The 15324-nt window shown below is 46.1% G+C and overlaps 1 protein-coding gene across 2 annotated transcripts in view; it reads left to right on the forward strand.

Annotated features, from left to right (window-relative positions):
• Positions 1-15324, forward strand: part of WBP1L (WW domain binding protein 1 like) — a 70399-nt gene that overhangs the window by 45104 nt on the left and 9971 nt on the right. For both annotated transcript variants that reach the window (XM_004579897.2, XM_058672036.1), the window contains exon 2: positions 8441-8543. In XM_004579897.2, coding sequence (XP_004579954.2) covers positions 8441-8543 — 103 coding nt within the window. The remainder of the gene's footprint in view (positions 1-8440; positions 8544-15324) is intronic.

The following is a 15324-nucleotide window of genomic DNA, read 5'->3' on the forward strand; positions in this document are numbered from 1 at the left end:
CTGCCAGGATTAGAACCGGCGCCCATATGGGATCCTGGTGCTTTCAAGGCGAGGATTTTAGCCGCTAGGCCACGCTGGACCTGAGGCTGAATCCTCGTGGAAATGATATGCTGGCTTTGTTTGTGGAACCTGTTATCTAGCCCTGGGTTTTTGTTCTTTTGGAAAATTATTGAACTTTTTTTTAAAGATTTATTTATTGTTACTGGAAGGGCAGATTTACTCAGAGGAGGAGAAACAGAAAGATCTTCTGTCTGCTGATTTGCTCCACTAGTGGCCGGAGCTGAGCAGATCCGAAACCAGGAGCCAGGAGCTTCTTCTGGACCTCCCACGTGGTGCAAAGGTTCAAGACTTTGGTACATCCTCTGCTGCCTTCCCAGGGCGCAAGCAGGGAGCTGGATGAGAAGTAGAGCAGCCAGGACACAAATGATGCACATTTGGGAATGCTGGCACTTGCAGGCAGAGAATTAAGCAGTTGAACCATTGCGCCAGCCGCAGAAATCCTTGTAATAACATCTCCATCATTGTTTGAGGGAAACTAGCTGAAGCCGACATTGAATTCAGTTATTACTTTAACTGTTTTATGAAGCATGTCAAGTCTGATCTCTGCTGAATTCTCAAGTATCCCTTCACACAACACTTTCTGCAATTTGCTGTATTCAGTTGTGCACATACACACACCTCTTTATGTCCTTGAAGCACACCAAGCTCCTTCCTGCCTTCTTGTCTTTGCAGGCCCTTGATCCGCCTTCTGCCTGGAGCCAGTTTCCAGTGATCTACCTAGCTGGGTTCCTATCCCCTGAGAGATTTAACGCAGGTGTTGTCTTCTCAGAGAGGCCTTTCTTGACCACTCATCTGAATCCTTTGTCCCATAAGGTTGCTTTGTCTTTGTGGTGCTGATTACGGTTTCATTTCTGATTTGTTAATTCACTCTTCCCTACTGTAACATTAAGATATTTTTTTTATGTTTGTTGTTCTGTCCTGTACCTAGGAATGAGTTTATTATTATTACTTAATGTATTCTGGAAAATCTTTAGTTACCTCTTTTTAAAAAAAAAAAGTTTTGTTTATTTACTTGAAAGGAAAACGGAGAAAGAGGGATATCTCCCATCTGCTGATTTACTCCCTAAATGTCCAGAACTCCATTCAGGTCTCCTACATGGGTGAAGGGACTTCACCATCTTCTGTTGCCTTCTTAGGCACGTTAGCAGGGGCTGGACCAGAAGCAGAACAGCCAAAACTCAAACCAGCAAGTGTGGGATGCTCAAACTGACAGCTTCATCTGCTGCACCCATAACACTGTCCCCACTTACCTCCCTAAATACACCCTCACTTCCATTCTCTTCTCTCCTTGGGCCTCTTTCTCATTTTTACATCTGTGTTTTAGTCTCTTTCTGAAGATTTTTTGTCTACATACTGTTTTCTGTTTATTTGGAGCTATAGTAAGAGAGCAGAGAACTTCTGTCTGCTGGTTCACTGCTCAAATGCCTACGATAGTTGGGACTAGGCCAGACCAAGGTCAGGAACCTGGGACTTGGCCAGCTCTCCAAAGTGAATGGTAGGGACCCAGGTTCCAGAGTCCACATTGCCAGAAGATGGAATCGTAAGTGCAGCTGGCCTCTAACCTAGGATTGCCCTGGGAGATGCAGCCATCCGAAGCAGCTCTTAACCACTGCAACAAATCCCAACCCCCGTGTTTTCTCTTAATTGATAGAAACATTTTGCTGAGAAATTTTTAAGGATCTGGTCTCCAATTTACTAGGTATCTCCATGTAATGTTATCTGATCTTACATAACCCATTTTTGAATTTTTAATTTCAGTAATTACTTTTCTACAAGGTTTATTTTTACTTTTCTCCTAGATTTACCTGTCACTTTTTTAAAAAAAAAATCTATTTTTATTGGAAAGTCAGCTGTACAGAGAGGAGGAGAAACGGAGAGGAAGATCTTACATCTGTTGATTCCCTGCCCAAATCGCCAGAGCTGCACTGATTTGAAACCAGGAGCCAGGAGCTTCCTCTGGGTCTCCTACAATGGTGCAGGGTTCCCAGGGCTTAGGGTCATCCTCGACTGCTTTCTCAGGCCACAGGCAGGGAGCTAGGACACGAACTGGTGTCCATATGAGATTCCAACATGTGTAAGGGGAGGATTTAGCCACTGAGCCATCATGCCAAGTCCCTGGAGCTTTCGTTCTAATTCTTCTGTTTCCGATCGGCCCAGGATGAGCAAAATCCTCAGCTCATTTGCTAACACAGTTTTCTAATCTCCCTTTGCAGTTTTGGTTCCTGGGCCTGCCTTGTTCTTGCTTTCTTGCAGGCCCAACATAGGATTAAAAGGATCTTATTATATAGCCAGTAATTTAAGTGGTTTTATGTTTCAGATCTTTTAAAGTTACCTACCCAGCTGTATTTTCAGAGGCAGAAACTCTGTTTTCCCACCTCCAGAAATGTCTTGCTCAGTGCCATAGCTGCCCCAGATGGCACCATGCCTGGCTCATGGTGGTTTCAGGGGACAGGGTTGGTGTGTGTTTGTGAAGTGACTTGGGGATCCTGACAGTCCCATTAGGTGTTGGTCTTTCCCTGCACGGTAAGTCAGAGGTGGTGTTGCACATTCATTCACATCAAGCAGCCAAGATAGTTGGCACCCTGTGCTTTTGCTCCCTATTAAGTACTTTGATTTTTCTGTTTTTCATTCTTAAACTTTAAAACACTAGTGTTTTCCAATGGACATAAAGATGATGTTGCTGTTAGCCAGTTGCTTTCAGAGTTTTCCAGCCCTATAAATTGGCAAATTAAAAGCCAGCCTGGGGAACCATTACTACCCAGTGTCTTTGTGTGCTGGCTCATAGAGAGCTCTTGCACTGATTGGATTGACCTTTACTGTGGCTCAGCTAAAAGTAGTAGCTGCAAGATGTGGAAATTGTTAAGGAAAGTGTCGTTAATCCCACAATGTATGCCACCACCAGAGGGATAATTTTTTGCGTATGTGTAAGAGACATACCGTTCACCCTTTTCCATTGTAAAAATGTTCTTTCCTGTTCCATGTTGGTCTTGTGTCTTTTTTTTAAAAGACTTTATTTATTTTTATTGGAAAGTCAGATATACAAAGAGGAGGAAAGACAGAGAGGAAGATCTGTTCAATGGTTCACTCCCCATGAGGCTGCAATGGTCAGAGCTAAGCCCATCTGAAGCCAGGAGCCAGGAGCCTCTTCTGGGTCTCCCACACAGGGGTGCAGGGTCCCAATGCTTTGGGCTGTCCTCGACTGCTTTCCCAGGCCACAAGCAGGGAGCTGGATGAGAAGTGGAGCTGCTGGGATTAGAACCAGTGCCCATATAGGATCCTGGTGCCTTCAAGGCAAGGACTTTAACCTTTAGGCTATTGCGTTGGGCCCAGGGTTCTGGGTCTTGTGTCTTCTTTGTGCCTGTGCTTTCTGTTTGGTGACCATATGTGTCCTGACACAGCCAATAGTTGTGGTGTCAGGACTGAAGGTGTGTTGCTAGTAGGGTGCTAGTAGTCATCACCCCAGTTGTTCTTGAGGCCACAGACCTGGTTGAGTGTGCATGATTCATTTTTCCTCTAGTTTACTTGTGAGGTAGAGGGAAGGCTGGGGAAATATTCCATCAGCTTGTTCACACATACCTCCTGTCTCCCCACCCCATGCCTGTAGCAGCCTGTGCCCAGGACTAACTCCTGGAGTTAGAAATTTAGTCCAACTCTATCCCATGGATATTAAGAACCCAATTACTTGAGCTGTTACTGCTGCCTGCCAAGGTGCACCCAAGGAGGAAGCTGAAATCAAAAGGCAGAGTTATATTTTGAACTAGGCCCCTATTTATGGGACATGAGTATCCTAATGCCTTTTTGTACCAGGCCACGTGTTTGCCCCCAAACTTCCTTTCTAACAGGCTTTTTTTTTTTTTTTTTTTTAAGATTTATTCTTTTTTTTTTTTTTTTTTTTATTGGAAAGGTGGATATACAGAGAGGAGGAGAGACAGAGAGGAAGATCTTCTGCCCAATGATTCACTCCCCAAGTGGCCGCAATGGCCAGAGCTGAGCCAATCCGAAGAACCAGGAGCCAGGAGCTACTTCTGGGTCTCCCACGCGGGTGCAGGGTCCCAAGGCTTTGGGCCGTCCTCGACTGCTTTCCCAGGCCACAAGCAGGGAGCTGGATGGGAAGCAGGGCTGCCGGGATTAGAACTGGTGCCCATATGGGATCCCAGCGTGTTCAAGGCAAGGACTTTAACCACTACCCTATTGGGCCAGGCCCCAGGCTTTTTTTTAGCTGTAGCGTATTGTTTTGTTACGGAGTTTGAGCAGATGAAAACAGTGCCAAAAAGGAGGTATTGTTAAGATGCAAATAGATCTTGTCCCTTCCCTGCACAGTCTGATTCCGCCATGCCCTACACACACATACACACACACACCTTCGTCTCCTTGTTTGCTTAATTCTCAGCCTGTTTCTTCATCTCCAGCCATTTCCTTGTAGCTGAAGAGCTTTGCTGCTATGTTCTTTCCATTCCGTTCTCTGGTTACTTTCTAACCATCTGCTGATCTCAGTTTCTTACCTTCCTTCCAGAAGCTGTACTTGGCCTTCTTGATTAGCTTCTTCACCAAATTGCATATTCTTCCTTTCTTGTACTTACTGTCATTACAGTTTCATTCTTTAAACTGTGAACTCCATGAGGGTGGTGGTGAGGACTGTACCTGTTTGCTTGTGTTGCCCACTCTAGCTCCCTGCTTGGTGTAGTGAGGCACTCAATGGATCCCCCATGTTTCACTCTGGGATGAAGTGCCATTTCACTCTTAAGAAAAGCAGTATGTGAGAATGGGACTTTTTTTTTAAAGATTTATATTTATTTTTATTGGAAAGGTGGATATACAGAGAGGAGGAGAGACAGAGAGGAAGATCTTCCGTCCGATGGTTCACTCCCCAAGTGGCTGGAGCTGAGCTAATCCGAAGCCAGGAGCCAGGAGCTCTTCCGGGTCTCCCACGTGGGTGCAGGGTCCCAAGGCTTTGGGTCATCCTTGACTGCCTTCCCAGGCCACAGGCAGGGAGCTGGATGGGAAACAGGGCCGCCGGGATTAGAACCGGCGACCGTATGGGATCGTGGCGTGTTGAAGGTGAGGACCTAAACCACTACACTATTGCGCCAGGTCCCGAGAATGGGACTGTTTGAGCTATAGTGGGAGCTGTGTGCCTGTTAGCCCTCCGTGCTACTGAGTGAGAGATGAGGGATGCTGTTCCCAAAGTCCAGAGTCTACAAGGACTGATCCTTATCTTTTCCATGCAAGGTTTACTGTTGATTTTGTTTAGGGTTTTTATTTGAGGTGCTGAAGAGGTACACTTAGCCTCAGAAGGCTGTGGCTTTATGGTGAAAAACTCCGGTTCTGGAGTCAGACTTGATGGAACTAGTTCCTAGCTTTGTGACCTTGGAGTCCTTCGCCTTGCTGGTCTCAGTTCCTTGTCACCGCATGCTACATGCTGTTTCCCTCTAGTTTCGGTACAGAACCCTTGAAAGTGTTTAGGATGCCTGGGACTTAGCAAGTGCTTGATACACATGAGTGTATCACTGCCTTCGTGCAGGTCCCATGGCCATTATCTAGCAGCAAAATGCTTGTATACCAGACATGGGAAGGGATAGAAAAAAAATGAACCCATAACTTGAGGGAGACCACAATTTGTTCTTTGATTCACTTTCTGAATAAAGGGGGAGTGGAAAGGCTGCTTACTGCCCACTATTCAGTACTTTGCCTGAATAATATAACGTGTGCCGTGTGTTCAAGGGTGCCTAGAAGAAAGGCATAGGGTAATCATAAAGGATGCATATTTAACTTTTCATTGCATTCTTTCTGTTCCCACTTGTGTTCTTCATGTGTCTGCATTAGCCACATTAACCATTACTATTCTGAAGTACTTCTAAATGAAGGCATCAGTGCTGTGTGGATGATTTTTCATGCTCATCAGTAATGGTTTACAAAAACAATGTTGCTAGTAGGAGCTCAGAAAAAATTAATTTACCCAGGGTCGCACAGTTAATGAACCTCGTAAGAGCTGGGATTTGAACCCACATCCAGCTTACTCTTAATCACCGAAGCACTGTGGGCCTTGAGCCGCCTTGGAAGTCTTCCAGAGTCCTCTGGTGATCCATGATTTGGCTTCTTATATACCATTGTTGCTTGTTCTTAGCTTTGAATAAGAGGAGGTACAGATTTCATGAATCTTGTGTTATTGAAGCTGCTGTGTCCTAGCTGGGATAGGGGAGCAGGTAGCACGATATAGCTGAAGAGTTGGAGGGGGTGTTAGAGATCGTCTTAACTAGCCTTAGGGTCACTGATTTACCTGTCCAAAGTCCCATTCCTCAATAATAGAACTTCTCATCCCAGCAGGTCTTTCTGGAGGAACTCAGCTCTTACATTTCAACAGCCCCCAAACTGCCCTCCACTTCTTTTGTGCTAAGCCAACTTCTCCCTGTAGCAGAAAATGGCAGTTCCTAAGACCTAGATTGTTCCAGGCTGGACTCTGTAGGATTGGGGGAGGGTGTTAGATGTACTGGGTTCAAACAGGCTGGGAGAAGTGATGCAGCTACTATTATTCTTTCCCTGGAAAGTGGAGGCAACCTGTTCAGCATGGTGGGGTCCTGTTCATACCAGTCCTCCTGGCTCAGAGCACAGAAGAGCCGAGAGAAAAGCTGACACCAGTCCATCGTGAGGGTGCCACTTGTTCCAATTTCAAACACGTTCCATTCCACGCCTCCTAAGAGAGTTGGCTGCCCTTGCCCTCAGAGCCTGGGCCTCATCTGCTGAATTTTCCTGAGGCGGGCCGAGGTGTCACTGGATTCTTCTGTGGGCCAGGGTGTGGGCAGTACAGCCTCTTTTAGAAACTATGTGGACACTTTGAACTGTGCTCTCACAAGCTCGTGCCAGAAGAATGACATTTACAGAGTCTGGTAGACTCAGGAGAGTTTTTGATGTCCTTAGGAAAGGAGTGTTGCACTCTGAAATAATGGAAAGTTGTATTCTAGCAAAAACAGCATGAATCTGCTCTGAGTACCCTCAGAGGAGACGGTGACTGCACAGCCGCCTACCTGCTCAGTGTCTTGTTTTACTTATGATGGGCATGGGAAGGTCAAGACAGAAAAGACTTCATGCAATATTGTGACTTCCCTCGTTAGAGTTTATTTACAGGTGCCTTTTTCCACATCTCCTAAGCTCTTCTGTCCCAGGGTGTAAGACTGAAAAACCAAGAAGCACTTCAGCAGATCTGATGGAAACTTGCGCAAAGCTGGGGATCTATGTGCTTTCTCCTGTCCTCTCCCTGTGGCTTCAGTTGCCTTTGCTCTTGCTGCCCAGCCCCTAGGCTTGTAGACAGTATTTTGTTTACACCCTCAGCCAAGTAGACAGTGTAGTAAAGCCAGACCCAGAGAGAGGAACCTACCATGTGACTCAACTTTCCACTGGCAGCCATCCGCCCGGATGTGCGCTTTGGGCAGGGTCAGCCTGAGTGATAGCAAATACAATGCTGGGGCTGAAGTTTCTTTGCTGAGCAGGGTTTTTGCATGAACTCTTTGTGTTTCCTGAAGGTAGGGACAATGTCTTATTCATCTTTGTATTCCTTGTAGCCAACACAATGTTTGGCAAAGAGACAACACCTCGTGTATGAATGTGTCACTCATTTTAAAATAAAGAAATCTTGAAAGAGCAGATGGCTTACATTTCCCTGGATGCCTACCCAGCCCAGAGTATATGTCAGGCGGAGGGCTAAGCCTGGCTGATGGGGTATTTCAAATATGAAATGCAGAAAGAAAACGCAAGTTCACCTTCATCCAACCACCAGTGCTGTGAATAGAATTTGGCAACTGCTAGCTGGTCATTCAGCAGTGCCATTTGTGTAGCTGTCGCTGATAAGGGACAGCACAAATCCAGGGTCCAGTCAGGATTCTTTGGAGATCATCAGTTGAGAAGTGGAACTTGAAATGAGGCAAATCACACTGTAAATTAATCTTGGAAATAAAATGTTTTGAAGGGAAAAGTGGAAGGCCCTGACTATATGCTTGCCGTGGAATATGTACTGCATTAGTTATTCTGGAAGATTTCACGGAAAAGCCAGTGTTACTCAAAATGTACTGCTAATGAGAAGAGAGCTGCCACCTTCCTACCACCTACCACCAGAACATCATGTGTTTCTGCTTGGACATGGAGAAAGTGAGGCAGCCCTTTGCTGTCCTGTGTGAGCACAGGTCTGCCCTTTACCAGTCGCCTCTATGTGCCGAGTCCCCTCCCCATCTTAATAAGGCACTTTTTTTTTCCCCTAAACTCCACTGTCATCTGGCTCTTTCTCACTTTTCGTGTTAATGGAATAAACACTGTTAAAACTGTATTGAGGTGAGCAGGCAGAGAAAACAGAAGCTGCCGTCTCATTTGCTGTTGTACTTTTTGGTTTTAGGAGAAGGAAGCCTGTGTGGGTACCAACAATCAAAGCTACATCTGTGACACAGGACACTGCTGTGGACAGTCTCAGTGCTGCAACTACTACTATGAACTCTGGTGTAAGTCTTTGCCCAGGGGGTTCCTGGACCAGGGCGCTACTGCCTGTGCCTGGCGGGAAAGCACAGCCTGGCCAGCCTTATTGTGATTTTTTCAGGGACAATGTTTACAGGTTCCCTGAGTAATTTGTTGTAGAGAAGAGTTCTGGTGCTCCTGGCCGCTGGGGGGTGTGGGCTATGCCTCTTCAGAAGCCTTGCTTGCCCCCGTGCCTGGGGCTCTCCCCGATGCCCTCTCTTGTGTAGGAGGTGACAGCAACTTAGATCCCTTCTTGGGCCAGCCCAGAACCTCAGGCCTGCTCACTTCACAAGGAGAGGTGGCACAGCCATCCTGCTGTTTATGCCAACCCACGCTCTAGAGGCCACCATGCCTATAGGCACCACAGGGGTACCATTTCTGAGGACCCCTCTTTTTTTTTTTTTTTTGTAAGACTTATTTTTATTACAAAGTCAGATATACAGAGAGGAGGAGAAACAAAGAGGAAGATCTTCTGTTCGATGATTCACTCCGCAAGTGACCGCAGCAGCTAGAGCTGCACCAGTCCGAAGCCAGGAGCCAGGAGCTTCCTCCAGGTCTCCCATGCAGGTGCAGGATCCCAAGACTGTGGGCTGTCCTTACTGCCCTCCCAGGCTACAAGCAGGGAGCTGGATGGGAAGTGGAGCTGCCGGGATTGGAAACAGCTCCCGTATGGCATCCTGGCGAGTTCAAGTTGAGGACTTTAGCTGCTAGGCCACAGTGCCAGGCCCCAGAGGACCCCTCTTAAAGGAACAGTCTTTCCCTAGGTCCCTGGAGAAAAGAAGTCTTGAGTTTTGCTCTTTCCTCATTTCCGCAACTGAATCTTCCTGTTCCCTTAGTGCCACAAGTAGATGCTCCTTGTCTTACCAATGGTTTGCTTGAGGCCAGGGACACTTGTATCTGCTGGAGTGGCACCGTGTTGGTGACGTTGTAGTGGCCTTTGGGGGTGGCCAGGAATGCTTCAACAAACATGCTTTCTGCTATCATCTTGAAGTTCGGTGACTCAGTGTCAAATGCTGGACAAAGAATGGAGGACCAAAGTGTCATTTGGTCCCAGGTGACCAGTGTTACAATAGTTCTCGCTGTAGATTATTGCCCAAGATAACTCTCAGACCCTTTTTCCGCCTCCAGTGGGAACCAGACTTGGGGCTTGTTTGCCCAGTTGCACAGTCCCACTGTCACCCCTGCCCTTCTTCCCTTCCCCGTGTCCTCATTCCCACACCAGAGCTAGGTAAAGAAAGTGGCTGGGGCCCAGTGTGGTAGCCTAGCGGCTAAAGTCCTCGCCTTGAACGCACTGAGATCCCATATGGGTGCTGGAAGGACCGTTGTTCTGTCAGAAAATGAAATTAGATTCTTGGCTGAGGAGGATCCGAATCTTGTAGGCAGCAGGAACAGGTCTTCCCGATGGGACCTCTGCGTCACCTCGCTTCTCCCTTTGCAGAATGGAAGAGAGGCCCATCTCCCTTTCTCAGGGGCCATCTCTGGGAAGGAGGGGATGAGCACCAGACCTCCTGGTGGATAAGCAATGACAGAGGGCACAGAACCTTTGCCATTTTAGAAGGGGTTGGGCTGAGGAAGTTTCTGCAAACACCAAGTGCCAAACAAGTGGAACGTAGAGGGCTTGTGTTTAAATATTTTAAAATGCAGGTAACCACAGGGTTCAGATTCTCCCTCCCACACCTGGTTTAAGCAGAAGTCAAAGCTGGAATGCCACAGAGGTTGTTTTTCTGGGGTCCTGCCCAGGCAGCATCAGTTCCAGAATGGAACAGAGATGCAGACAGCCCTGTCTCAGATTCTCAGGTTGACAGAGCCTCCTGGGCTGTCAGCAAAGCAGACTCAGTAGCCACAAGAACTGGGTCACCAGGGGTGGGCTGTTGAGGGCAGGGAGACCCAGATGACAGAGACGTGGCCTCAGAAGCAGAAGCAGAAGCAGGTGCTTGAAGTTAGAGGGAGAGCTGTGCGACTTGGCTGAGGACTGGGAGAAAAGGCCCCATTCTCCATGTTGCCGTGTTCTCTGCAAGTTCTGGAGGGGACAGAGACTGTGGCAGGACATGTCTGTCATGTACACCCTGCAGAGATGCCCCGTGTGGACTCCGCTGTTCTCTGGACCACCTGGATTGCTGCCTCGTCTGGGCACGGTGTCTGCCCGATGTATAGGACTGAGGCTGAACGTTGGAATGAGCCCATGAGGTTCACATCAAACAGAAGAAGCACTTTTTGTTATTAGAAGCCCTTTTCCCTCTAACTGCCCCTCCACTGCACCTGAAATGTAAAAATTACTGGCTTTTGTTTGATATCTCACTTGCCTTGCTTCGGAAGGAAAACAACCTCATCTAGGACATCCTCGGAAGGGTTCTGATCGGAAGAGGATACCTCTTTAGCTACAGTTGCCTTTAAGCTGCTGAATTTTCCAGTTTGCTGAATACTCTTCCCAGCCACACAGACCTTGATCTTTGAGCCAGCAACCTTCCCCCTATGTCTTTGTGGTGTGTCTGATCGAGGCCTGAAGATTCTGTTTTCCTACTGCAGTGGTTGAGAGTATATAGACCTGCTTGTTGTTATTATGTCCATATACTTTTTACGACACTTGTGTTTTAATTCATCATCATTAATACAATCATCCAGCCCTTAATCCCATTATCATTTTTTAAAAGATTTATTATTATTATTTTTTTAATTGGAAAGGCAGATTACAGAGAGAAGGAGAGACAGAGAGGAAGATTCCTTCTGCTGGTTTACTCCCAAAGTGGCTGCAATGGCCAGGGCTAAGCTGATCCAAAGCCAGGAGCCCGGAGCTTTTTCCGGGTCTCTTATGTGGGTGCAGGATCCTAAGGCTTTGGGCCATCCCCTACTACTGCTTTCCCACGCCACAAGCAGAGCTGGATGGGGAGTGGAACAACTAGGATATGAATTGTTGCCCATATGAGATCCCAGGGGATGCAAGGCAAGGATTTAGCCACTAGGCTATTGCACTGGGCCCCATATGATCTTAAACTGGTGAATTTAAACAACTTCTGGAGGGGGTTTGGCATTGTGGCACAGACTTAGCCACTTAAGACATCAGTATCTCATATTGAAATGCAGCTCAGTTGGTCACAGCTAAGTCAGCCTTATTCCAAAGCCGCTTTGCTTCCAGGGTCCAAGCACCAGGCTGGGAGGATGATGGGCCCAGCTCACAGAAGGTCTTGCATGCCAGGGTAAGAACCTTCTATGCACGTGTTTGCTTTCTAAGTAGTTCAGCAGTGAACTGAACGTCACAAACCCCAAAGCCAGATCTCCCAGGTCTCGCAGTGCTGTTTCTACCCACCAGCTACATTGTCCAGGGAGAGAAATGAAGTTGGCAATTTTTCCCCCTAAGATGATTAGGGAGAATTTCACCCAGCCATTGGTTTTCCATGTTTGGATTTTTTTTTAAATTTTCACGTATTTATTTAAATCCTCTTTAAGTTACATAATCTACATAATCTACATGTTTTTGTAGATTGTGGTACATACATATTGCACATCTTTGGGTAGATTTACAAATACAAAGTATTTCACTACTTGATGCATTAGTAAGCTCTTACATCTCAAACACTGATTATCATTGGCATAGTATTCAGTGATATGCACTAGTACACAACCTAATACATAGAAAGTGTATACATCCATGCACAGAAACTACATACAAAAATATATGTAGAAAATTTAGAATTTTGCATATATATAGTAAATTTGTATTTAAAAACTTTACTACAAAGAAAAATCCAGAAGTAGGTAAACTTTCTGATAAACTCTGTTAAGAATCTAAAGAAGCAATAAAACCAGTTTTATACTAGGATTTCTAGAAGATTAGAGAGGAGAAACTACTTCGTGGTTCATTTCATTGAGCCTACCATTACCTTGATATTGAAATCATACCAAAGAAAAGCATAAGTATGAAATAATCACCTCCTTTACCATAGATGGAAAAATCTTAAAATACATAATGTAAAATTCAACAGTATGTGAAAAAATAATGCATCATGACTAAATGATGATCAGACCAGGAATATGGGAATGCTATCACATTGAAAATTCAATCGGCATAGTGCTTCATCTGTAACTATACGTTTGTGTGTATATACATATATATATATATATCACATGTTTGGATTTTTAGTGGGAAGAAGGGAGTGTTTCTGGTTGGCAGGATTTCCCTGAGATGACATGAAAGTTACTTAGCAAACTAGTCAATGCTGCACCTATTTTGTTTGTTTTTCTTAATCTGTGATTTTTCTTTCCAGTTTATTTTTGTTTTTGATTTTTGTTTGAGAAAAGCAGAGCAGAAGAGGGAGAGATGCCTTCCATCTGCCAATTAATTCCCCAAATGCCTACAACAGCCAGGGCTTGGCTGAGATAAAGGCAGAAGCCAGGAACTCAACCTGCGTCCTCCCACGTCCCAACTATTTGAGCCATCATCTGCTGCTTCCCAAGGTGCACATTGGCAGGCACCTGGGCTGGAAACAGAGGCGGGGCTGTGGCTTATCTTAAGGTACCCATTGATGACCTGCTGTTATAAAAGGTCCATGATGGCTCAATGGCTGCATCCTCACTTTGCATGCACTGGGATCCCATATGGGTGCCAATTCGTGTCTCAGCTGCTCCACTTCCCACCCAACTCCCTGCTTGTGGCCTGGAAAGCAAAAGGATGGCCCAAAGCCTTGGGACCTTGCATTCAGGTGGGAGACCTGGAAGAAGGCCAGGCTCCTGGTTTCGGATTGACTCAACTCCGGCCATTGTGGTCACTTGGGGAGTGAACCATCGGACGGAAGATCTTCCTCTCTGTCTCTCCTCTCTCTCTCTCTCTCTCTCTCTCTCTGTATATATATATATATATATATATATATATCTGACTTTGCAATAAAAATAAATAAATCTTAAAAAAAAAAAAAGAAAGAAAAGAAAAGAAAAACCCTCCAGAACTCCAGCATTTGCCACCCTGCCACCCCAAGGAGCTTGGTCAGAAGGGAGCTGGGATTTCCTTCTGTGCTCCGGTCGGAAGCCAGCTCCCTAGTGGTCACGGCCTTTGGACAATAGCAGGGGTCGTGCTATCAGCTGACACAGCACCTTTGTAATGGCGAGGTTCACCAAATAGGAGTTGACTGGTTTTTCCAGTGAATTTTGCCAAGGATAGAGCCCAGAAGCAGACTTTGGACTTCCATCTAACCCATGTTTTTCATGTAATATTTTTTGGGAATTAAAAAGGAAATTCAAAGGAAACCCTTCCCAGCTGTGATTATGCCTGTAACCACAACAACACTAATAAAAACCTAGAGAATTGTGAATAGTCTGCATGAGATGGACTGTGACTCATGTAGTTATTACCATAGTCAAATAAGGCAGACACCGTTCTCCAAGTCCTACAGGTGAGAGAAGTAAACAATAAATAACCAAGTTCACTAAGCTGGGAAATGGCTTTGTGAGTGGGAATCTGAACCTAGACTCTCCCTCCTCTTCCAGATATGCTCTCATGGCTTGGGGAAAACCAGCCAGCCAGTCTTTCAGATGAAGTTGCACGTCCCTGAAGTCTTCATTCCCCAAACTCAGGCCTTTGCTATAATGACAGTGGCAGGTGCTGACAGTCTGAGAGCCGTGAAGGTCAGGGAAGTTCCCCCTCACCGACTGGGGCCAGGGCGGAAGGAAGCAACCTTGCAGCTTGCCTTTGCGTCCTAATGGGGAATTTCCTGCTAGTTCACGAGTGGTGTTTTCCCAAGTTTGCAGTGAACTCTGGGACACATGACTCAGTTCCAACAGTGGCCGGTGATTGTTTTAAAAAACATGTTTTCCATTTTACTTGGCATGACAGATACGCCCCAATGCAAGGGCTCAGCTCAGAGTTGTCACTGAGGAAAGTGTACGTTTGAGGGTCGTGAAGAGGGAAGGCCCCAGAGTCGTGTTGCTCTCGTGTGTGTCTTTCATTAGGCTTCACTGTTTGAAACTTTTCTTTGGGTTGAAAATCTGGCTAAAAGATTTTGGTCAGGCCCCATGGGGACCAGTGTGAATATTCTGCCTTGGGAAGTTGATGGTGTACAATTCGGACTAGGTTGGCTCCCAGGAAACCAAATTTGTGAGGATCACATTGTGGTGGCTCTTATTTCCCCTCAGTGGGACAAGCTTTTTAACAGTCTTGTCTTAAGATTTATTTACTTTTATTGGAAAGGCAGATTTACAGAGAGAAGGAGAGACAGAAAGGTCTTCCATGTGTTTGCTCACTTCCCAAATGGCCACAACAGCTGGAGCTGAAGCCAGGAGCTTTCCTTTTTTAAAAAATTAATTTATTGGAAAGTCAGATCTACAGAGAGAAGTAGAGACAGAAAGATCTGCCATCTGCTGGTTCACTCCCCAAGTGTCCATTACAGCCAGAGCTGAACTGATCCATAGCTAGATACCAGGAATTTCTTCTGGAGGGGTCTCACATGGGTGCAGGGTCCCAAGGCTTTGGGCTGTCCTCCGCTGTTTTCAGAGGCCACGAGCAGGGAGCAGGATGGGAAGCAGAGCAGCCAGGACACGAACCGGTGCCCATATGGGATCCCAGTGTATACAATGCGAGGACTTCAGCCACTAAGTTATCGCTCCAGGCCCTAGGGTATTTTCTGTTTAACACTCCATCCATGGCACCACAAGTACTCTGCTCTGGAATTGGCTTCCCTTGGTTTTGATTCACACAAGCGATTCCTTGTGGACATGTGTTAGAAAAAAAGACTGGGGAACTCGTTCTGAAACCAACCGAGCATTACACAGCTAGTGCGT

This window comes from Ochotona princeps, chromosome 13, assembly GCF_030435755.1.
Source record: "Ochotona princeps isolate mOchPri1 chromosome 13, mOchPri1.hap1, whole genome shotgun sequence".
In the NCBI taxonomy this organism is placed as follows: domain Eukaryota; kingdom Metazoa; phylum Chordata; class Mammalia; order Lagomorpha; family Ochotonidae; genus Ochotona; species Ochotona princeps.